Source organism: Ursus americanus, chromosome 26, assembly GCF_024610735.1.
Source record: "Ursus americanus isolate L20-20 chromosome 26, mUrsAme1.1.p, whole genome shotgun sequence".
Classification (NCBI taxonomy): Eukaryota; Metazoa; Chordata; class Mammalia; order Carnivora; family Ursidae; genus Ursus; species Ursus americanus.
Window position 1 is genome coordinate 7035609 of NC_142152.1, and position 24892 is coordinate 7060500.

The 24892-nt window shown below is 41.4% G+C and overlaps 2 protein-coding genes across 4 annotated transcripts in view; one reads left to right on the forward strand and one right to left on the reverse strand.

The window, feature by feature from the left end:
* The window catches only part of JKAMP (JNK1/MAPK8 associated membrane protein), a 32528-nt gene extending 22983 nt beyond the window's left edge, over positions 1-9545 (forward strand). For all 3 annotated transcript variants that reach the window (XM_045810340.2, XM_045810341.2, XM_045810342.2), the window contains exon 7: positions 8068-9545. In XM_045810340.2, coding sequence (XP_045666296.1) covers positions 8068-8286 — 219 coding nt within the window. In that variant the 3' untranslated portion in view covers positions 8287-9545. The remainder of the gene's footprint in view (positions 1-8067) is intronic.
* A 1356-nt stretch (positions 9546-10901) lies between these two features.
* The window catches only part of CCDC175 (coiled-coil domain containing 175), a 74011-nt gene continuing 60020 nt past the window's right edge, over positions 10902-24892 (reverse strand). The window contains exons 16-21 of the mRNA XM_045810365.2: positions 21284-21436; positions 18515-18617; positions 14976-15019; positions 13568-13730; positions 12656-12812; positions 10902-11127 (exon numbers count right to left, since the gene is read on the reverse strand). Of these exons, the coding sequence (XP_045666321.2) occupies positions 10902-11127; positions 12656-12812; positions 13568-13730; positions 14976-15019; positions 18515-18617; positions 21284-21436 (846 nt within the window). The remainder of the gene's footprint in view (positions 11128-12655; positions 12813-13567; positions 13731-14975; positions 15020-18514; positions 18618-21283; positions 21437-24892) is intronic.

A 24892-nucleotide genomic window follows, 5' to 3' on the forward strand; every position in this document is an offset into this window, starting at 1 on the left:
ATTTATAATTGTCATACCCACTTGTTGGATACATCCTTTAAGAATAATATAGTGTCCTTCTGTATCTCTAACTACAATTTTTAGTTTAAAATGTAATCTGTCTGAGAATTGCTACCCCAGCTTTCTTTGAGGTCCGTTGGCATGAAAAATTGTTTTCCATCCTTTCACTTTCAGTCTGGATGTATCTTTAGGTTCAAGATGAGTCTCTTGTAGACAGCAAATGGATGGGTCATGTCTTTTTATCCAATCTGCAACCCTGTGGCATTTTATGGGAGCATTTAGGCCATTCACAGTGAGATCGATTATTGAGAGAGATGATTTTAATGATGTCATGTTGCCTGTGAAGTCTTTGTTTCTATAGATTGTAAATTTCTGTTCTCTATCACTCTTGGGGCCTTTTTACTTTTATAGAACCCCCCCTTAATATCTCCTGTAGGGCTGGTTTGGTGGTTACGAATTTGGTCAGTTTCTGCCCATCCTGGAAGGTCCTTATCTCTCCATCAATTCTGAATGACAGCCTTGCTAGATAAAGGATCCTTGGCTGCATGTTCTTCTTGGATAGAGCTTTGAAAATATGCTGCCAACCTTTCCTAGCCTGCCATGTCTCTGTAGACAGGTCTGATGTTATTCTGATATTTTTACCTCCGTACGTGAGAAATCAATTCGCCCAGGCCACTTTCAATACTGTATCCTTGGATCTCATATTTGCGAATTGCACTATGATGTGATGTGATGTGTAGGTTTGCCGTGGTTGACCTTGGGATGGGTCCTCTCTGCCTCTTGGATACGAATGCTTGTTTCCTTTGCCAGATTAGGAAAGTTTTCACAATTTGTTTAAATATCTCTTCTAGACTTCTCTCTTTCTCCTCCCCCTCGGGGAAGCCGATGATTCTAACATTGGAACGTTTCATTGAATCAGTAATCTCCCTTAATCTACATTCTTGAGATTGGATTTTTTTGAGCCACGTTTCTGTTTTAACTTTCTCTTCTACCATCCCATCCTCCAATTCATTAATTCGTTCTTCTGCCTCATTTACCCTGGCCGTTAGAGCATCCAGCTTAAACTGCATTTGATTCATAGCATCCTTAATTTCTGCCAGATTCACTCTCATTTCCACCCTTAGAGATCTATATTCTCGTTAATATTTTCGTTAATATTATTTTCAAGCCTACATATCATCTTGACCATTGTTACTCTGAACTCCATTTCTGACAATTTGGTTATATCCATATCCATCAGTTCTGTGGCAGAGGCCACAGACTCATTATCTTTTCTTTGCTTGGGGGATTTTTCCTCCTCCTCATTCTGATGAGGAGAGGTTGCGGGGTTCCCCAGAGCCCAAATTATTGACCAGGACCCAGGCAGTGTGCCTGTGTTTTATAGGTACCTTAGCGATGTGGGCTTCTTGATTTTTCAGCCTGCCTTCTGGGGTAGGGGCCTGCCGCGCTGATACTCAGGCAACCCTGTTTGGGTAGAGTCTCCGTGTCCCCTGGGAGGGGGGATGGGGATGGGCATAATGTGAGCTGGTATTTCCGGGCTTTTGTTCTCTGGCGGCTTTCCCTGGCGGTTTTCTGTGACTCTTCTGAGAGTCAGAGCAACAGTGGCCGTATCGTAGCCTCTTAGAACAGAGAGGTCGCAGTCTGCTCTCCACTGAGCTCTCCTGGCCACCTTAACTCTGTTTCTGTTGGTGCTGCTCAACCCTGCAGCGTCCCGGGATGTGCGCCCCACACCCAGAGTCCCAGCCCTCACTTCCAGAGCCAGCAGGTCTCTGTCCTTTGTGTTTCTAACACTGCCAGCCGCCCTCGGTTCCCACGCGTGCTCCCGAGCTCCCTGTTTCAGTGTGATTCGCGCGCGTTCCGGAGCGCCGGCTGGTCGCATGCTCCCGAGCTCCTGCTATCAGTCCGGTTCCAGTGAGTGCTCCAGAGCTCCGGTTTTCAGTCAGTTCACGCCCGCGCCCCTGAGATCTTGGTTTCAGTCTAGTTCGACTGTGTGCTCCAGAGCTCCGGTTGTCAGTGTGGATGCACACGCGCTCCCGAGCTCCCGGTTTTAGTCCAGTTCAGTGAGCGCTCCAGAGTTCCGATTTTCAGTCTGGTCGCGCGCATTCCCGGGCTCACGGTCTCAGTCTGCTCTCTCGCAGGTGCAGGTCCGTGAGCTCAGCCGGCTCCCCCGTGCAGGTGGCTTCTGCTTCCTGGTGCCCGACGGGGCGGCTCCCTCCCCCTTTCCGTTTATTTTCCGATATCTGTTTGCGGATTCCCGGCTCCCCACTTTGTACCTCAATACTCAGCGCTGGAGATGTTCGTTTGTAGAGATCCAGATGTATCTACCTACATCTCAGGCTGATTTCCGTGGGTTTTCAGGATGGTCCAGTACGTATCCAGCTCGACTGGGGACCAGCGGAAAAAGGGGTCCCCTACTCCTCCGCCATCTTTTTTCCTCCCCTGCCCATTTTTTTAAATTAGATTATTCTTGGGTTTGAGTTGTAGAAGTTATAGGAGATAAATATATATCTATATCCATATCTATTAATATATATCTATATCAACCCCTTATCAGATATATCACTTGTAAATATCTTCTCCCCTTCATTAGGTTGCCTTTTTGTTTTGTTGGTTTCCTTCACTGCGTAACAGCTTTTTATTTTAGTATAGTCCCAATACTTTGTTTTTGCCTCTGTTTCCCACGCCTGAGAAGCCCTATCTAGCCAGTGTCAAATTATTGCCTATTTTGTTTTAGGAATTTTATGGTTTCAGGTCTCACATGTAGGTCTTTAATCCATTTTATTTTTGTGTATGGGGTAAGAAAGTGGTCCAGTTTCATTGTTTTGCATTCGGGTGTGCAGTTTTCCCAGCACTATTTATTGAAGAGACTGTCTTTTCCCCATTGTATATGCTTTTGCCTCCCTTGTCCTAATTTGCCATCTGTGCATGGGTTTATCTCAGGGCTTTCTGTTCTGTTCCCTTGATCTGTGTCTCTTTCTGTGCCAGTACTGTACTGTTTTGATTACTACAGCTTTGTAGTGTATCTTGAAACCTGGGATTATCAAAACGCCAGCTTCGTTTTTCTTTCTCAAGATTGCTTTGTATTTTTAGAATTTTTTGTGGTTCCAAACAAATTTTATGATTATTCTAGTTCTGTAAAAAATGTTGTTGTTATTTTGATAGGGATTCATTAAATCTGTAGATTTCTTTGGATAGTATAAACATTTTAACACTTGGGTCTTCCAATTCATGAGCATGGAATTTCCATTTGCGTCACCTTCAGTTTCTTTCATCAGTGTTTTGTAATTTTTAGAGTACGTGTCTTTCGCTTCCTTGGTTAAGTTTATTCCTAGATGTTTTATTATTTTTGTACAATGTAAATAGGATTGTTTAATTTCTCATTCTACTTTTTTATTAGTGTATAGGAATTCAACAGACTTCTGTTCATTAATTTTGTATTGTGTGACTTTATTGAATTCATTTGTCAGTTCTAGTAGTTTTTTGGTGGAGTCTTTAGGGTTTTCTATGTGTAGTATCATGTCATCTGCAAATAGTGAAAGTTTTACTTCTCCCTTACCAGTTTGAATGTCTTTTATTTTTTCATTGTCTCATTTCTGTGGCTAGAACTTACAGTATTCTGTTGAATTAAAGTGGTAAGAGTGAACGTCCTTGTCCTGTCCTGATCTTAGAGGAAAAGCTCTTGGTTTTTCACCATTTTTGTAAGATGTTAGCCGTGGGGTTTTCATATATGGCCTTTACTGTGTTGGGGTATCTTCCCTCTAGACCCACTTTGTTGAGAGGTTTTATCACAAGCAGGCGTTGTGCTTTGTCAGATGCCTTTTCTGCATCTGTTTAGATGATGCTATGGTTTTTATCCTTTTCTCATTAATGTGATGTATCATGTTGATTGATTTGCAAATATTGAACCACCGTGCAGCCTGGAATAAAACTCACCTGATTGTGGAGAATAATTTTTTTTTAGTGTATTGCTCCATTTGGTGTACCAACATTTTGTTGAGGATTTTTGCATCTGTGTTCATCAGAGATAATGGCCTGTAGTTTCCTTTTGTGTGTGTGTGTGTGTGTGTGGTGTCTTTATCTGGGTTTTTTTTTTTTATCAGGGTAATGCTGGCTTCATAGAGTAAATTTGGAAGCCTTCCTTCCGTTTCTATTTTTTGGAATAGTTTGAGAAGGATGGGTATTAATTCTTTTTTAAATGTTTGGTAGAATCACCTGTGATGCCATCTGGTCTTGGACTTCATCTTGTTGGGAGTGCTTTGATTACTGATTCCATTCCATTGATAGTAATTGGTCTGTTCAAGTTTTCTGTTTCTTCCTGATTCACTTTTGAGAGGTTATATGCTTCTAGGAATGTATCCATTTCTTTAAAGTTATCCAGTTTATTAGCATGTAATTTTTCATAATATTCTCTTAACATCCTTTGTATTTCTGTGGTGCCAATTATTTCTCCTCCTTTTCTAGTTTTATTTATTTGAGACCTTTTTTTCTTGCTGAGTCTGGCTAGGGGTTTATCAATTTTGTTGATCTTCAGAGAGCCAGCTCCTGGTTTCACTGATCTTTTTTTTTTTCTTTTTGTCTCTGTTTCATTTACATCTGCTCCAATCTTTATTATTTTCTTCCTTCTGGTTTTGGGCTTTGTTCTTTTTCTAGCTCCTTTGGGTAAGGTTAAGTCGTTTGAGATGTTTCTTATTTCTTGAGGTAGGCCTCTATTGCTATAATCTTCCCTCTTAGAACAGCTCTTGCTACATCCCAAAGATTTGAACCATTGTAGTTTTCATTTGTTTCTTGTATTTTTTGATTTAGTAAAATGTTATTTAGCCTCCATGTGTTTGTGTTCTTTCTAGACTTTTTCTTGTGATTTCTAGTTTCATACCTTTGTGGTTGGAAAAGATGCATGATATGATTTTGATCTTTTTGAGATTATTTTGTGGCCTAACATGATCCATTCTGGAAAAGATCCCACGTGCACTTGAATGTGTAATCCACTGTATTTGGATGGACTGTTTGAATATATCTTTTAGGTCCCTCTGGTCTGATGCGTCATTCACAGCCATTGTTTCCTTGTTGATTTGTCTGGATAATGTATCCATTGATGTAAGTGGAGTATTGGAAGTCCCCAACAATTGTATTAATTGTATTACTGTCAGTTTTTTCCTGTATGTTAATAGTTGCTTTATGTATTTAGGTGCTCCCTTTTTGGGTGCACAGGTATTTATAATTGTTCTATCCTCTTGTTGGATGGTTCCCTTTATATAGTATCCAGTGTCCTTTTTGTCTCTTGGTACGGTCTTTGTTTTAAAGTCTATTTTGTCCAATATAAGTATTGCCAACCCAGCTTTCTTTTAACTTCTGTTTGCATAATGTTTTTCTGTTCCTTCACTTTCAATCTTGCATGTGTGTTTAGGTCTGAAGTAGGTCTGTTAAAGGCAGCACTTAGATGGGTTTTGTTTTTTAATTCACTCAGCACCCTGCGTCTTTCGATTGTAGCATTTAGTCCATGTATATTCAAAGTAATTGGTATGTACTTATTGCCATTGTTACTTGTTTTACTGTTATTTTTGTAGTTCTCTACTCTTTCTCTTCCCTTGTGGTTTGATGCCTTTAGTGTTATGCTTGGATTCCTTTCTATTTGTGCATTATAGGCTTTTGATTTGTGGTTACTATTACATTCATATATAACTTCCTAATGTGTATAGCAGTCTATTAAAGTTGTGGGTCACGTTAGTTTGAACCTATTCTGAACGCACTAAATTTTTACCTGCCGCCCCCGCCATCTTTTATGTATATGATGCCATACTCTACATCCTTTTGTGAGTCCCTTGACTTTTATAATTGATTTTACTGTTTTTGCGCTTTAATCTCCATACTGGTTTTATATGTGGTTAATCTTTTATTACATGTTTTCATTTGCCTGTGACATTTTTTCCTTTCACAGTTTTCCTACTCCTCATTATGGGTGTTTTTCCACTCAAAGAATTCCCTTTAACATTTCTCATAAGGCTGGTTTAGTGGTCATGAATTCCCTTAACTTTGTTGGGGAAACTCTTTATCTCTCCTTCAATTCTGCATAACAGCCTTGCTGATTATTCTGGTTACAGGTCATTTTCGTTAAGCATTTTGAATATATTGTGCCACTGCCTTCAGGCCTGTTGAAAGATCACCTGATTGGGGTTTCCTTTATGTGTAATTGTTTTCTTCTCTTGCTACTTGTAAAATCTCTATCACTACTTTTGCCATTTTAATTATGATGTGTCTTGGGCTGTTTTAGGTGCTGTGTTCCCTGCATCTGGAGGTCTATTTTCTTCCCCAGATGAGGGAAGTTTCAGCTTTTATTTCTTCAAATAAATTTTCTGCCCCTTTTCTCCTTCTAGGATTCCTATTATGTGAATATGATTATGCTTGATGGTGTCACTGAGTTCCCTTAACCTAGTCTCATATGTTTTTGTTTGCTATTCAGCTTGGCTGCTTTCCATTACATCAGCCTTCCAGATCACTGATCTGTTCTCCCTCCTCTAATCTGTTGATTCCCTGTAATTTTCATTTGTTATTCTGTTCTGTTTTATATTTTGTATCTTTATTGAAGGACTCACTGAGATCCTCTGCTTATTTATGACCATTACTTTGAGTTAATAGGCATGTTGCTTATCTCTGTTTCATTTGGGACTGTCTCCTCATTTTGTCCTTTTTCTTTGTATTAGAAAAGTCAGCTACATCTTGTGACTTTTGAAAGCAGTGGCCTTATGAAGAAGAGGTCCTGTGGCACAGTGCCTCTGTTCACCAGATCCAGGCACTTCAGGGGTGTCTCCTGTGGACATGGGCCCTGCTGTTGGGGCTGAGCTCTGTTGGCCTTCAGTCCAGTCAGCGGCAGTGGCCTCCATCAGCTCAGGCCACAGCAGGCAGGGCTTGGTCTCTGTGCTGTTAAGGGGTCTGAGGCCACTGTGGGCCTGCAGTTGGGCAGGATTGGCAGTCAGACCAGATGCCTGACCGCCTTCTGTCTGCTGGGGCTTCCGTGGCACCGATCGGCAGTTTGGCTCTTGGCATTGCAGGCACACTGGCGTGTGAGATTCTCTTCCCCTCTCCCCAGGGCAGGAGCCACTTTGGAGTGGTGCCATCTCTCCTGGTGCTGCCTGCAGGGTGTGTAGGGGCAGGAGCTCCTTTGGAGGGACCCCTGCTGAGTGAATCTGCAAGAGAACATGGATTGGGCTTGGTGCTAGCAAGCTGGGTGGGGAGTGTTCTGCTGTTCTTGCAAGTGTCCGGGTATCAAGGTCAGGGAGTTCAGGGAGTGGGGAGAAAGGGTATGTGCTAGTTTTTTTTTTTTAGTTTTTTTTTTTTAAAGATTTTATTTATTCATTCGACAGAGACAGCCACCCAGCGAGAGAGGGAATACAAGCAGGGGGAGTGAGAGAGGAAGAGGCAGACTCCCAGGGGAGGAGCCTGACGTGGGGCTCCATCCCAGAACGCTGGGATCATGCCCTGAGCCACCCAGGCGCCCCTAGTTCTTTTGTTCTTGGAGACGTTTCCTAAAGATCCCTGCCCCTCCCGTGCAGAGATTCGTAAATTTTCACCTGTACCCCTGGTGCTTTTCAGACTGCGGCTTCTATGCTGTGGCTCTGCTAGGTGGTTATGCTGGCTCTTTATTTTCAAATTCTTAGTTTAATGTTGGTTTCAGGAGTAGAATTTAGTGACTCATCACTTACCTATTATTGCTGGCTCTGTTATCTTCTGGCTCTCCAAGTGCCACTGATTGATTGTAAAAAAAAAAAAAAACCCTCAAGTAAGGCCCATTGGGGGCCTCATTCTCCCAGTGCTGGACCCTGTGCCTAGGGTTGCTGGTGTGATGTCCCTTCTTACCCTGTTCGATGTGGCCTCCTCCCTACATTCACTGTGGACAGGCTCTGGGTCCTTTTCAGAGTGCGTTATCTCAGTGTATCCATGGGTTGAGGTGAGCTCAGCATCTTCCTATTCTGCCATCTTCCCAACAAAAATACATTTTGAATTATAATGTAATACATTATCTAGCTTATTCAGCCCAATAATTTGTTTTCTTTCTTTTATAAAATTATATAGAATTGCTATGACCTTCTGGTGAGAAAGAAAAGACTTATTGTTCTCTTCAGCCACTGGTTACTTCACGCCTATGGAATAATCTCCATTTCCAGAGTGGACAAACTCGAGCAGGATCTACCCCTTTTGGCTTTGGTCCCCACGCCAGCTCTTTTTTACTTGTTCACCGCGAAATTTACCGAGCCTTCACGGATACTCTCTGAAGGAGCCAATGGACACTGATGTCAAATGCCAAAAAACCTAAAAAGCGTTCTTAGTAAAAAAAAATATAAAATGCATTAATACTTTTCTGTTGAACATGGAAGTAAGATTGGGTTTTTTGGCGCTTTTTTTTCCCTGTTTTAACAGACTTTATGGTTAGACTTGGAAAATACAAAATGCTGGAGTCTGTTACACAGTATAATACACTATGTGCTTGAGCACCCGACCCACTGCGAGCATGGGAGGAAGCACTTGCCTCCTGCAACAGCGTAGTTATTCTTTAGAGCAAGGTCGTGTTTCTCTAGACCTAGACAAGTATAATCTGAAATCCTTAGCATTGGCCTAGTTGTGCACGTCTATTATATTTCAGTTCTTCAAGTATAATGAATTATACGGACAAACATACCTTGTGGGTCTGATAGCAAACATGAAAATGAAATATGTTGTTTATTGTTATTTATTTTTACCAATACAGTATTGATTATAATTTATATAATGGGTTTTCTGTTTATAGGTAGTTTGGTTGAAGACATCTTCTGATTATTGTTTCTGTTAAGAGAAATAAAATGCTTAACTACAAAAAATCTCAGAAATTGACATTTAATTGTATTTGGCCACACTAATTCTGGAAATAACTCAGACTATTAAGTAGTAAGAGGAGTATTTCGTTCCCAAATGAATAAATACATGTATTCACATAGTCCCTTCCTCTGTGGTCTCATTTTTGAAGGCTATATATACAGTGCCATATTTTATTGAGCTTGAAACTTTTCACATTGTGACACCTCTGAATTAGGATGCATCTTACAATTGATGCCTTCTTAAACTAAATACAGAATGTGTACAACATATAGTTTTCCTGTGTGTAGTTACTGATAGGTGTGCTGCGAATTTTATGCTCTGATGCCTTTAAGAGATTCATATGGAACCATGGAAGCAAAATAAGGTTTTTTTGGCACTTAACCTAATAATCTGACCATTTTATCCATTTGCATGGTTTAGAAAGTTATTTACCGATTCTGTTCAGTGGGGATTATGCAGGTTTGTTAAACTTAAGACATCCATTGACCATTGCAAAATAGGAAAGAAAGTGCACTCACTTTTTTTGTAGTTTTGTTTGTGCCTTTTAAATTCACAGCAGTTGTAGCCTTGAAGTTATTTTGTTAGTTTTTGTTAATGTTTTTCATAGTACATTCAGCCACTGGGGGATGGACTTTTTTGATATGACTGTGTTTCTTCTTTTCTGTAGGAGTAAAAATAAAATGTGAAAATTCTGCGTATGTCACACAAGTTTGGGTGGTTATTAGTGTGCATTAAAATCCTAAATTTCCCAAAGAATTAATTGCACCGTTGTATAATATGGGAGCCATTTTAACAGTTATCTTCTCTGATCTTCTAGCAGGAAGATGTGTATGCAAGAGGAAAAATCATGCAAGTAATTCTTCAAAGAATTTCAGGAATACTTCAAATTAAAAATGCATATATTTAAGAACAAGACCAGAACAATTCATAGCAGCTGTGGTTGCTAATGTTACTAAATGATCTGTTAAAATATAAACAAATTGCCCTCGTCCTAGCTCAGCTTTGTTCAGTTTTTACTTAGGTCCTTATAGGGCATTACAACTTCACTGCTATAGTGCATGGTAATTATTTTGCTAACCAGTGCTGGATAGGTAATTTAAAGGTCAAAATATTTTGATTTGAGTCAGTTGATAAATTTAACAATTACATTTGTTATATATTTGTCTAAAACTGTTGGTTTGCAAGATGTGACTGCCCATTGGAGCCACCTGGCGAGAGGTCTAAAACATGCCTGGGTTCTGCCCTGAGAGATTCAGCATTGGTCTAGGGTACAGGCTGAGCAAAATATCTTCTAGGTGATTCTAATGCTTGAGAGTATGGTCTAAACTCTTCCTAGTTCAGATCTTAATTTTTCCAAGAGACCTTTTGACGGTTTTTCAGCAAATGATTTCTTAAATTATTTCTTACTGAAATTTTGATTCTGCTTTAATAGCATTTCTTTTCCAGAATTAAATGATCAAACTATAACTATCAAGTCCTTTTCATCACCATAACAAAAAGATAAGTGATAGTGTATACAAATTTGATACTTATTTTAAAATATCCCTTGGCCTAAAAAAAAAAAATCTTATGTAGTGCACATATCAGGTGAAAATATTTGGTTAATACACAAATTATCCGTAACCTAAGTTATAATATACGGTATAAGACTTGGGGACTTTTAGAATTTTAAAACAAACATTTTTAATACTTAAAAAATAATCTGTACTCGGTTACTATTTGATTTAGGAACACACACCAGACTTAACTGGTTTACCTTTTATTTGCAAGAAGCAATGTTAAGGCAGAAAGTAACGATCTTCGTTTTCCAGGTGAAGTCTGGCATTTTAAGTTCTGACAAGCCTGCCCTCCACACGCGCCAGTCGGAACCCCCAGCAGATACTCAGCCATGCTATCGCCATCCTTGGCCAGGGCACGTCTACGGCCCTTTCAGGAAGACATCCCTATGTATTCCCAACACCTAAAAAAGACTTAGCGGTTCCTCTCTTTATCCTCTTATGCCACTCACTAGAAGGAATCCCTTAGATTTGAATCTGCTCTTTCCTTGTTTATTCTCACAGTGCATGCACTTCGAGGTTCAGGGGCCGGTCTATTCCACTTAGTAACTGCAGCGTCTGCGCTAGCGCCAGGCTCAAAGCTGCTGCATGGGTGACGAGCTGGTGCAGTGGTCCCGGAGAGGGCCGGGACCTGCATGCCTGCAGTGACAGATGATGTCCAGAAGAGGACAGGCGAGGGCTACTGAACTGGAAGAGGTCAAAGGCTTCTCTAGAAGTCCCATCCCTGAGAGAAGCCGTTCAACAGGGAAAATCCAAAAGCGAGATTACAGATGACTCAGAGATGGTCAAGAAATCCAAGGAGCCAAGGTTGACCATCACCTCCCACAAGAGGTCGCTAGATTTCAAGCAAGCTGATGAGTCCCTAATTTGGGTCTGATGCTTTATAACTTGCTGTTAACCACATTTTACAACCAGGGCAACTGGGGAGTAAAGGTTAAATAACACAAAAGAAGCAGAGCCAAGATCTGAGCCCAGGTCCACCTACCTTCAAAGCCCACATAGTGCCAGTGCTCCAGCAGCAGAAATAACGAGTTAGGGAAGCCAGAAATCTTGTGATCTCAGCTCCATTTCTAGTCCTTCAGAGACCTCTCCCCATTCCTTAACTAGGTCTCTTTCCCTATTAGGTTCCTCATAGTTCTTTTGGTCAGTCTGTAAAATCCCTACAACAAGAAGGTGTGAAGTTTCGCTTCCGGAGGGACCGAAGAAACCCCTTGTTATAGGGATTTTACATACATTTGTATGATAAGTGATTTTCCCAGTAGACCAGGGGTGGGAAAACTACAGCCTGAGGAGTTCTCTGACCCACAAACTCTGCAAATGGCCCAGAATTCATATCATCATCAAGGACCACTATCTTCCCTACTTTTTGACCCTTCTAACCACGGAGCAACCGGAGAAAGCTAAATGCTTACTAATCACATAGGACATCCGGCTCCTAGTTAGCTGTCCCCGGCCTCCCCATGCCAACAACCTCCAGTCAGAGCACAGCTGCCACCTTCCCTTTTCTTTCACAGTAAACGTTTTCCATCCCCTGCCTGCCTTTGGATCTCTGCCCAGAGCAAGTGATGGTGAGTCTCACTGTCTTGCTATGCCAAGCTTCATTCCTCAGCTTGTTTGCATTTAGCTGGTCTTTATTTCTACACTGCAATTCTCTACTTTCCAGATAGCTATCAGTAAGACAGTCCTCAAAATATGTGAAAAAGGGGATATGGTATTAGTTACTCAGTGGGCTTAGTTTATTGATACCGTCTATTTAAATCTGTTCCAACATAAAAGATCCCATCAGGTTTCAGACAAAAATGGAGGACTCGCTCACGTGAAAAAAGTGCAGCTGACGCTTTGAGGTGACTTAGCTCTTAAAATTCTGCTTGATCTACGGTTGCTGGGGATAGGCTGACTTACCAAAGACAATTTTGCCAAGTGACCAGGGCCCACCAGGGACCCGCTGTGCACGTAACAGGATACGTATCACCAGGCTTGAGCAGCACCACACAGACAGCTTTTTGGCTGATAAGAAAGTTTACCCACAAGAGTCTTCATGGGCCACTAAAACATTATTTCTTTCGTCAAGCAATACCCTCAAAACATTCGTTTCACCAAATTCTGGAATGTTTTCAATCCTATCACTTGCAATCTCATTTCACTTTCTACAACTCACCTTTAGAATTGCTTATCTGATGGTGACATTCTTTAAAATGAAAACTTAACGTTGCTAGGTGATATGATTTTTGTTTCACCACTCTGTCCTCTACACTCTATTCTCGTCCCTTTTCCCAGTCCCTTCTACCGCCGCCATCCCGCCTTCCCCAGGGACTCCACCCCAGGCATCTCTGGGCTGTCCCTGTGCACGAGCTGACCTCCGCTTCCCACCACAGCCAGAATCTGGACAGAGTTCTGTGACCCTCATGTCTAACACGACATTAGAATAAAAATTGAGGATGGAGTTGACAATCGTCCGAGGAGATGGACTGCTTGCTCACGAGGCAATCCTGTTATGTAGGACGTGTTACATCTCAGAAGCCCCAGAAGGCATCAATGTGACTAGATTTTCAGAGAAGGCAATAGTTGCTGGGGTTTTGAGAGAGAGAGAGCTAGAGCGTGCGAGCAGTGGGGGGGGGGGGGTGTTGAGCGAGAGGGATAATCCCAAGCAGGCTCCATGCCCAGGGCAGAGCCCCACACGGGGCTCCATCCCCCGACCTGGAGACCATGACCTGCGCTGAAATCAAGAGTCAGATGCCCAAACAACTGAGCCACTCAGGCACCCCAATAGTTGCTGTCTTTAATACTAAACTCAGCTCAAGAAGAAAAGGTAAAATGATGTTCCATATCTCCTGTTTAAGAAGATAAGGAAGTGCATGAAAGTATTTTAAAAGACTTATTTAGAAAATGTTTAAAATAGCAGTTTCAAAAAATCAGAAAGAAAGAAAGATTGGGTTATTTAGAAAACTCACGCAGGTGGAAGGGAGATTTGTCCCACACTGCTGCATTACCACATTCGACCCCACAAATGAGAACCAACGTTTAGGTGAATGTGGCATTAATTGGGGATGGATTATTCGGGATAACAACATTATCTGGGTTTTTTTTAAATGTTTTTATATTACTGGCTACAGTAAAATAAGAAGAGATTATTTGTTACCCAAACCTTTTGAGGTGTTACTTACTCTGGAGGTCTGTTTTCGATTCCTGTTCCATAAGGAAATGCAGCTCTTTAAGATTCCCTTGTAGCCAAATGCTGATACGCTCAATGTTTTCATCTCTTTCCTTCAGCTTCTCCATTAGGTTTTGTATGTCTTTCAAAATCTCACCACCACTGTTTACCAGTTCCTTTAAAAAATAATATTTTGGGGTGTATGAATATAAATTCCAACCAGATAAATAAAAACATTCTAGGTGAATCATGTTTAAGACAAAAATACATACGCAAAATTGGTATTACTCATGCAAAATAAGTGTCCATAGCACTTTCACAAAGTTCTACAGATCTCAGAAAAGCGGATTAGCAAATGAGTTTAATGGAATGCTCACTGGCCTCTCTGAACGGGGTAGGATGGTGGTGGCGGCGGGAGGGGCGTAAGCAGCCCGCTCACCCTCAGAGCAGCGCGGAACGCAGCGTCTCCAGCACGGCTTACAGCTTGAGAGGAAGAACTGTGGAACCAGGCCGGGTCTGCGTTTTAAATCCCCGTAAGTTCATTAACTATTTGGTCTTGGGCAAAGTTACTCACACTCTGAGCCTCAGTAGCTTCATCTGAAAAAGGTTAAAGGCTAAGCCAGGATCATGTAAACTTTCAATACTCAAAAAGTGGCAAAGCCAGGATTTCAACTCCAGCCTGCCGGCCTTTATAGTGGGGAGCAGTGGAGAGGGAGCAGGGCTGGCAAAACATGGAGGACAGAGGGACTTCAGACCTGACAACTTTGTCCTGAAATAGTGTGTGTTCAGTTTGTGTTTGCAGGGGGGGGGTGTGTCATTCCCTTTAACGAGGAAGACAACTTCCCAAAGGATTAAGATTTCATAGTTAACATTTGGCACCACTAAAAATACAACAGCGGCAAATGGAGTCACTTAGGCTAAGCCTCACCTCACCAAACAGAGGACTTAATTACAGTTTTGGCTCTCTCAGAAATGGAATCTTACACCAGTCACTCAGGACTCACCTGTTCAGCACCAGTTAGGTCACCTGCCCAGTAATCCCTGCCACCCCTAAAGGCACATACTCTTGCAACAACCAACCCGCTTTTTGTGCTAAGTACAGCTTCCCTGTTCTGCTCCCTTCCGCCTGGAAGGCTTCTGTTTGGCATAGCCCCTCAGAGCACCCTTTAATCTGCTAGCTTGGATGCTGCCTGACTCATGAATCATAAAATTTACTCAGGTGAGTTTTGTTTTTTTAACAATACAAAGCACACTTGTTAAGATATGATGGTTGTACTAACGCTGTCACACCCCTCAGTCCTGACCTCCCACCTTATGCGGGCACGCGTGTACGTACACACACACACACACACACACACAGGCTACTAGGTAGGTGAATATTTTTAGGAATACTATACTTACGGAGGCAACACAAAGCTCACCTTAAATGTAGTCTGAAATTCAGCCCACAAATCCAAATACTGTGCTAAAATAAAGATTTTTAAAATGCAAGGGTTACAGAAATGTGAAAATTTTTATGAAAGTAATGCTGTTTGTTTCCAAAAATTGTGTTTATCTAAAAATTTCTACTTCCAAAATGACAGAATAACTGGACCAGACTTGTCCTCCCACTGTAAACGAGGAAAGATATTAAATATTTTTTATTATTTATTTTTTAGTGGACTTCATTCGCAATATGGGGCTTGAACTCACATCCGAGATCAAGAGTCACATGCTCGGGGCGCCTGGGTGGCACAGCGGTTAAGCGCCTGCCTTCGGCTCAGGGCGTGATCCCGGCGTTCTGGGATCGAGTCCCACATCAGGCTCCTCCGCTGGGAGCCTGCTTCTTCCTCTCCCACTCCCCCTGCTTGTGTTCCCTCTCTCGCTGGCTGTCTCTATCTCTGTCAAATAAATAAATAAAACCTTTAAAAAAAAAAAAAAAAAAGAGTCACATGCTCTACCAACGGAGCCAAACAGGCACCCCAATATATCTGCTTTAACATCCAGTTTGCAGGTACTGGAGAATGGGCAGCACAGAACTGGGATACTCGAAAGAAGGGTGACAAATGAGGCAAGCCTTACGATCTCTCGGCTTTCTGCTGGGGGCACTTTCCAGACCCAAGTAGAAGCAGAACAAGGCAGGTTTGCGCACAGACACAAAAATCTGTACAAAGATTAGCACACTGAATCCAGCAATATATAAAAACAATAATAGCTTTTGGGCAAGCGGGGTTTTATCTCAGGAGATTGGTTTAACTTTCAAAAATGAATCCGTGCACTTTACCACCCTAACAGCATGAAAGAGAAGCACCATGTGAGCACCTCGAGGTGCTGAGTTCTCACAGGCACCGCGCATCTCCATGACCAACGGCCTCCGGTAAGTACCTCGGATGCCCAAGCCCGGGCGCCCCTGCTTGGTACCACTTGGCAGGTGTTGTCACGCATCATCACTAGGGAGATCAGGTGCAGCTCTGCAACTACACTGGGTGCAACACCTGCAATTTTGCATGTGGGTCCCTCCACACTTGCCCCATGCGCCTTTTCCCTTCGCTGGTTTTACTCCGTATCCTTCGGTGTAATGGGCAATAAGCATAACAACTTGAGCCTGGTGAATCCTAGCTGATCACTGAGCCTAAGGGTGGTCTTGAGGACCCCTAATACAACACTTAAAAGCTGCAAAATCTTGCTAAGAAAAATAAGTGCTAAATACATGGAGATGTATACTGTGTTCTTGTGTTGGAAGACTTAATTTTGTTAAGAAGTCAATTCTCAAATTGATGAACAGATTCAACACAAACCCAATTAAGATCCCAGCAGGTGTGTGCAATTATAGATTAACAAGCTGACTTTAAAACTTACATGAAAATCAAAGGACCTATAAATAGCCAAAATCATTCTGTGAGAGAAGCACAGATGTGGAGAACTTACACTACCTGATTTCCCGGCTGAACATGAAACCACAGTAATCAGGACAGTGTGGTATTCGTATAAAGTCAGAATAAGGAACAGACTTATAAAACAATGCTAAAAAGACAGGCCTTTCAAAAATAGTGCTAAAACAGCTGGATATACATAAAAGAAAACATGAAATTCAACCCTTATCTCACACCATACAAAAATGTGAATTTGAAATGAGTTGGAGATCTAGACATAAAAGCTAAAACTAAAAACTTAAAGAAAACACAGGAGAAAGTGAGAAGAAGAAAACAAAAAACAAAAGAAAACACAGGAGAAAAATCTGAGAACTTGGCTTAGGCAAAAATGTCTTAGGACACAAAAAGTACTACCCTTAAAAGATGAAATAAAGTAGACTTTTTCCACAGAAAAAACTTTTGCTCTTTTCAAGACAATATTAAAATGAGAAGCCTCATCTGAAAAAGGACTCATTTCTAGAATACACAAGGATTTTAACAACACAAAGTAATGAGCAAAAGATTTGGACAAAAATGTGGCAGACTGTATTTTCCAGAGATGGCCCCACAATATATCCCGTCCCACATGCTCTTCCCACAACATGAAGCTGACACCCTTCCCATTAGTGGTGGCATCTGTGTCCCCTCCCCTTGTACCTGGGATGTTAGCTTTTGGAACACAGCAGGCCAAGCAACTACATGGTGACTCTGGCGGTGAGCCAACAGCAACACCAGTCACACTGAGTGAGGGGATGTGTCTTCAGACGATTCCAGTCCCCAGCTGCTGAATTACCCCAGCCATCAAGTTGCCCCAGCTGATGTCATGTGGAGCAGACATGAGTGGTCTCCACCAGGCTCTGACCAAATGACCAATGTAGGAGCAAAGTAAATGATTTGTAATATTTGTTATGCTGCAATAATTGGCTCAAGACACTTCACAAAGGTTGAGATACAAGTGGCCAAAAAGCACATGAAAAACTCAACAGCATCAGTCATCAGAGAAATGCAAATAAAAATCACAATGAAATTCCGTTATATACCTACTAAAATGGCTTAAATGTTAACAGTCTTAAGTGTTTTGACAATTTTAAATGTTGGTGAGGATGTGGAGGAGCCCATTGCTAGTGGGATGAAGAATTTGCACAGCGACTCTGGTAAACTGTTGGGCAGTTTCTAATAAAGTTAAACATACGCTAACCACATGCCCCAGCAATTCCGCTCGTCAGTATTTCCCCAAGAGAAATGAAAACAAATGTTTGCAAAAATACATGTAAGCAAATAGTAACCAAAAACTGGAAACAATCCAAATGTCCTTCAAACGGCGAATGGATAAGCAAAATACGGTATATCTACATAATGGAATACTGCTATACAACTATAAAAAGGAGCAAAGCAATGATACACGAATAGATCTAAAAAAAAAGTTTGCTGAATGCAAAAATCCAGGTACAAAAGTGTGAGTATTCCATCATTCCATTTGTATCTAATCCTTAGTGACAGAAAGCAGATCAGGGGCACCTGGGTGGCTCAGTTCGTTAAGCTTCAACTCTTAGTTCTGGTTCAGGTCATGATCTCAGGGTGTGAGATCGAGCCCCACATCAGGCTCCATTTTCCTTGTGGAGTCTGCTTGAGATTCTTTCCCCCTCCCTCTCCTTCCCCCCTCTGCTCCTCCCCCTGCTCTTGTGCTCTCTCACTCTCGATCTCTCTCTCTCTAAAATAAAATCTTGAGAGAGAGAGAGAGAGGGAAGGGGAGGGGAGGAAAGGGGAGGAGAGGAAAGGGAAAGGGAGGGGAGGGAAGGGGGAAGGGGGAAGGGAGAAAGTCGATGGTTTCCAGACACTGGAGGTAAGGTGGGAAAGCAAATACAAACGGACACAAGAGAGATTTTTCAGGGAAAAAATGTTCTCTACCTTGCTTGAAGTGGCAGTGGTTACAGTGTCATGTACATTTATCAAAACTCATTGAATTTTAGATGGGTTCATTTTATTTTATGCAAATCAGTAAAATTTATTTAAATAAAGCAAAAAAATTATTTTTTATATGTTCAGATCACTCACGATACATTACTTACTCTGATGAGCTGTCAGTTGACAAGACAGGTCACTTGACATGGACTTGAGGTCTTCTGTTCCTTTTCTGTATTGCTCTATCTTGTTCTTCATGTATGCAATATACTGGAAATGAAAGATATGTGATTGCTTTAAGCAGTTTAGTTACCATAGATTAATTATCCCTGTAGTCACTGGGCACACATCTATTGATTCTTCTCTGTGCCACTGACTGCTCTCAGTATAAGGGTAACAGTGGTGAGCAGAGCCCTTGTTAAGCCTACATTCTGGTGAAGGAGATAAAGGATCTGGCTTCCCAGTAAACATTTAAGAACCCAAATAAACATGGCATTCTGAATATAATTTGCCACAAAAAGAAATCAAAAGGAATTCTGCCTAAATGCATTGTGCCCACAAACAAAAAAGTGTTCTGTATGCTAACTGTGTGCAGGAAATGTACCAAGGCAGCGATGCTTCCAGACTGGAGGAGTTCGGTGTAAGACCTCAGAGAGAGGATTTATCAAGTCCGGAGACCCCACAGAATTGCTCACTCCATTCAGATGTTTCGCTGGGTTGGGTGATGGTGATAGTAGTGGGTTGGGTATTAAAGTTACCGCTTTCTGTTCTGACCACCCGATGCTCAGGAATGCTAAACTCCAAAGTCTCTGGGAACTCTGAAAGCATGGGCTTTGGATATAAACATGGCACTGGCCCAGTTTCAAGAGGGAAATAGTCAAATACTAGAAATTACTGATAAAAAAAAATCTTAGAAGTCACATCTAGTACCACAGGAGACATAGAACTGTTTATAAGCCCGTTATAGGGTCTCCTCATGGGGCCTTGATCTTGGTGCCAGTCTGCATGGCTTGTTGGCTGGTTTTGTAGTAAACCAGAGTGGAAACCCCTGTAGGCCAAGTCCATGTCATCATTCCTGCCCCTCTTTGAATGTGGATCACAGTTTGTAGACTTGCCTAGTTCAGCTAGTTTCCCATAACTCTCAAATGTGTAAACATGCTGAATTGTAATGTATCCATTTATCTGCTCATTTCCTCAGCTAGATGATGAGCTTCCTAAGGACGTGGGGGGGGGTGTCTTATTCATCTCTGTTTTCACTGAGACTTCTACAAGTCTAGGGACTCAGTGGGTGATTAAAATGTCTGCTGAGAGAAGGGATGTAACAAGCAGAACAGAGTGGGGAGTGAATAAGATAACAGCACAGCGTCATTCAGGACCTAGTAGATGGTCCATAAATTAGACCTTTTAGAATCAGTTTTTCACAGTCATCCATTTGCTATCCATTACCAAAGTAGCAATAAAAATTCCAAGTATTTTAATAAATAATCTATGTCACCTTGATAGGAAGACAATCTTGTGGAATTTCCATGGGTAGATGAAATACCTGATAAGATTGATTCAAGGGCTAGAAGAATGAAGAGGTATTGCATGTGTGCAGGTTAGTGATGCTGGTACCTGGGCTCTGGAGCACATTTACCTTTTCAAAGTACATTAGTACCTCTTATGCCATTTTAATTCTACCAGAAACAGGTGATATTGGTGGATAACTGTTGCCATTTACCTGATAAGAAAGAGTACCCAGACAGGTAAAAGGATTTGTCCCTTACTTAGAGTCTTATGGCCATGGGACTGTTTTTATTTTTGTAGCTATTAAAGATTACTAAAAATGTAGAGCCTCGGTTTCCTCATCTATAAAAGGGACATAATATATTATCCACATTAAAGGTTATTGTGAGCATAACATGGGACTGAATCCCTTTTCCATGTAAGCCATTGTGCAAAACACTTGGGATACACTGATACAGATCCTCACCTTGAGGTCATTGTGGTTTACTGAAAAAAATGATACAATCAGAACAAAACCGACAGACAACCTAATTTTTTAAATGGGCAAGACACTTGAACAGGTACTTCACAAAGAGGTACACAAGTGGCCACCAACATATGAATAAGATGCTTCATTGATCATCAGGAAAATGCAAACTAAAACCACAATGGGATACCACTACACACTCTCCAGAATGGTTAAGTGGAAAAAAAATAACCAGAGTTTGGTGAGAATGTGGAACCAGTGTGTTCTCACATACCCTGCTGGGAGTGGCGATTTCTGCAACTTCTTTGGGAGGTGGCACTGTGCATGAGGGGGGATTTACTGACCATCAACTAGGGTCCACATCCCTATGGCTCTGCGATTCCACTTGAGGGGTGTACCCACCAGAAACATGTACATATGTTCCTGAAAACACATGTACTAGAATGTTCATGGCAACTCTATTTGTAATAGCCCCAGCTAGAAATTCTCTAAAGCCCCATCAAGAGAGTTTATAAATTGTAGTATAGTTATACACTTGAATACTATATATGGCACTAAGGCTGAAAGAACCATAACCGCATTCAATATAATAAAGATGCACCTTGCAAACAAAGTATTGAGCGAGAGTACATATTGTATCATTCATATACATATACATATAATGTTCAGAAACAGACAAAACTAGTCTTTGGTTAGAAGCCAGTATACTGTTACTTTACCTTGTGGGGACAGGAAAGGACATAGAAGATACCTGCACACTGTTAATGCTTTGTTTCTTGATCTGGGTGCTGGTTACCCATGTGTATTCATTACGTCTTTTACTTATGATTTGTGCCTTGTTTTATATATACTTAATCTTTATTTCAAAAGTTTTAAGAGCTAGAATCTCCTTTTCTCTTGTAACTATTATAGGTCTAGGCAGTTAAGAAAATCATCATGCAAAATGAAGGGCTCTTGAACTTACTTTTCTTAATTTTTCATTTTCCAGGAGCAAAACATCTACTTTTAAGTCATGCACATAGATTTCATTTTCTAAGTTCTTTAGGGTTTCAAAATGACTTTTAATCTTATGGCTTTCTTGATTTCGTAAGTATTCAAGTTCTTGCTTCACTTTTTCCTGCTCAAACATAAAACCTACAATTATCTCAGAGTTAAATAAGCAGGGCACCAGTGTATTAGGTTGCCTGAACCACATTCAGAGAGGGGTTATAATTAATTCCTGAATCATCAGCAGAGGCTATGTATACCTTCCCTTATAAAAACTTGATATTTAAAACTCCAGAGTTGATTCAATTCTGGGAAGGTGGTGGAGTAAGAGGATCCTGAGCTCAACCCATGGACACACTGAGATAACAGCCATGTCTGCGCAACTATCTTTGAAAGTGACCCAAAGACTAGCAGAACAGACTTTCATAGAGAAGGGGCCACACTGAAAAGGGTAGGATTGGCAGAGACATAGTTAGGAACCTGAATCCCAGCAAAACTAACCACAAACAGGAGAGATACCGCAAGCAGCCAGAAGATCGGGCCTCATGCCAGGCACCCTAGGCATGAGGGACCCACACTGGAAAGGCAAATCTCCATAACATTTAACTTTGAAAACCAGTGGGGCTTAAATTCATGAGTCTTTACAATCAGCAATCAGCGGGACTTAACTCTGTACTTTAAAAATCAGTAGGCTTAGCTCTGGGAGAGCTGGAGTGCTGGAGGACAATAGGAAGCTGAGTTCCCAACCTGAAGGAGCCAGCATAACATATCATCCTGCTGAGACATAGCATAGAAGCAGCTGTTTGAAAGCACCTGGGGTATATAGGAAGATTTATTTACTAATCTAAGAAAGTATGTTGGAGGGGCAGGGATCTTTAGGGGACCATTATAGAACAAAAGCAGTGATGGGTGCCATTTCTCTTCCTCCCTGCTTACCCCCAACCTTGTTGGCCAGACACTTGCAGGAAGCAGCACGAAGGCTCTCCATCTATCTTGTTGATTAGTGCCCTGTCCCTGCATTCCCCTGCAGACAGGCCCAATACAACCTGCCATACTCCAAAGGCAACCCTCCAAAGTGACTCCTGCCCTGGGGAGAGAGGAAGATACACACATATGCCAGTATCCCATAGTCCCAGCAGCTGAACCTTATGGCTGGCAGCACAGTGAGAATGCCCTGGTGACCAGTGAGATGGCAGCCCCAGCAGACTGACTAGGGGCAGGCACCTGATCTGAGTGCAGGCCCTACCCACCAACAAAGCCTCTCAGGGGACAAGGAAAGGAAAGCACCCTATGGCTCTGTGCAACTACAGCCCCAGCAGATGGGCTGAGAGGAGGCACCTGGTTTGAATGCTGACATCACCTAACTACAAGCCCTCAGCAGCCCCAGACTGTCCCTTTAACAGCACAGAGACCAAACCCTGCCTGGTGCACATGAAACAGGCAAAGAGGGCCATTGCAATGGACTTCACTATAAGGAAACGTGGTTCAGCCACAACAGTGGGGCGCACACAGCCCACAAAGGTTAGATGCCATTGAAGTGCCTGGCTCTGGTGAACAGGGAGCACTGCACCATTGGGTACCACAGGACCTCTTCTTCATAAGGCCACTACTTACTTTCAAGATCAGGAGATGTAGCTGACTTTTATAATACATAGAAAACAAACAGAGTTAGACAAAATGAGGAGACAGAGGAATAACTGCCAAATGAAAGAACAGGATAAAACCACAGCAAAAGAGCCAAATGAAGCAGAGATAAGCTATATGCCTGATAACTCAAATTAATGATCATAAGGATACTGACTGGACTTGAGAGATGAGTGGAGGATCTCAGTTAGACCTTCAATAAAGAGATACAAAATATAAAACAGAACCAGAGATGAAGAACTCAATAACTGCAATGAAAAATACACTAGAGGAAATCAATAGCAGATTAGAGGAGACAGAAGAACAGATCAGTGTCTGAAAGACAGATGTAATGGAACCAAGCTGAAAAGCAAACAGAACAAAATAGAAAATGAGAATAGGTTAAGGGCACTCAGTGATGTCATCAAGTGTAATAACATATGCGTTGTAAGGATCCCAAAAGACAGAGAGAAGGAGGCAGAAAATTTATTTGAAAAAAAAAATAGCTGAAAACTTCCCTAATCTAAGAAAGGAAAGAGACATCCAGATCCAGGAGGCAGAGAGAGCACCCAACAAAGTTAATGCAAGGAGGTCCACACATAATAATTAAAGTGGCAAAACGAGTGATAAAGAGAGAATTTTAAAAGCAGTAAAAGAAACAGTATATACAAGGGAAACCCCATAAACCTATCAGTTGATTTTTCAGCAGAAATTTTGTAGGCCAGAAGAGAGTGGCATAACACATGCAGAGTGCTGAAAGAAAAAAGAACCTGCAACCAAGAATACTCTACTCAGCAAGGCTGTTATTCAGAATTGAAGGAGAGAAAAGAGTTTCCCAGACAAACAAAAGTAAAGGAATTCATGACCACCAAACCAGCCTTATAAGAAATGTTAAAGGGAATTCTTTACGTGGAAAAAAAAAAATGCCATAATCAGGAGTAAGAAAACCATGAAAGGAAAAAAATTTCACAAGTAAATGCAAACATATAGTAAAAGTAGATTAATCACTTATAAAACAGTATGGAAGTAGAGCACAAAAGGAGTAAAATCAATTATATCTATAAAAATCAGCCAAAGGATACACAATTTTTTAAAAATGTAAAATATGCCATCATATACATAAAATGTGGGGGGCTTAGTAAAAGCTTAGTGCTTTTAGGGGCACCTGGGTGGCTCTGTCAGTTAAGCATTGACTCTTGATTTCAGAGCTCAGGTCATGATCTCAGGGCTGTGGGATCAAGCCCCAAGGTGGGCCCCATGCTGGGCATGGAGTCTGCTTGAAATTATCTCTCTCCCTCTTCTTCTGCCCCTACCCCCCCCCCCTTAAAATTAAAAATAAATAGCTCTGGAAAAACTGCACACCTGCATGCAAAAGAATGAAATTGGACCATTTTATTACCCTATGCACACAAATAAACTCAAAATGGATTAAAGACCTAAATGTGAGGCTGGAAACCATAAAATTCTTAGATGAAAACATAGGCAGTAATTTCTTTGACATCAGCCATAAAAACATTTTCCTAGATATGTCTCATTGAGCAAGGGAAACAAAAGCAACAATAAACTACCGGGATTACATCAAAATAGAAAGTTTTGCACAGTGACGGAAACCATTAACAAAACAAAGGCAACCTACTGAATGGGAAAAGATATTTGCAAATGATATATCTGATAAGGTGTTAATATCAAAATATATATAAAGAACTTCTACAACTCAACACCAAAAAACCCAAATAATCCAGTTAAAAAATGCACAGAGGATATGAAAAGACATTTTTCCAAAGAAGACATACAGATGGCCAACATGCACACATGAAAAAATCCTCAACATCGCTAATCCTTAGGGAAATGCAAATCAAAGCCACAATGAGAGATAGCAGAATAAGAGAATCCTAAGCACACTTTGTCCCACAGATTCATATAGATAACATCCACATCAGGGCAAATAACCTAGTAAATAACC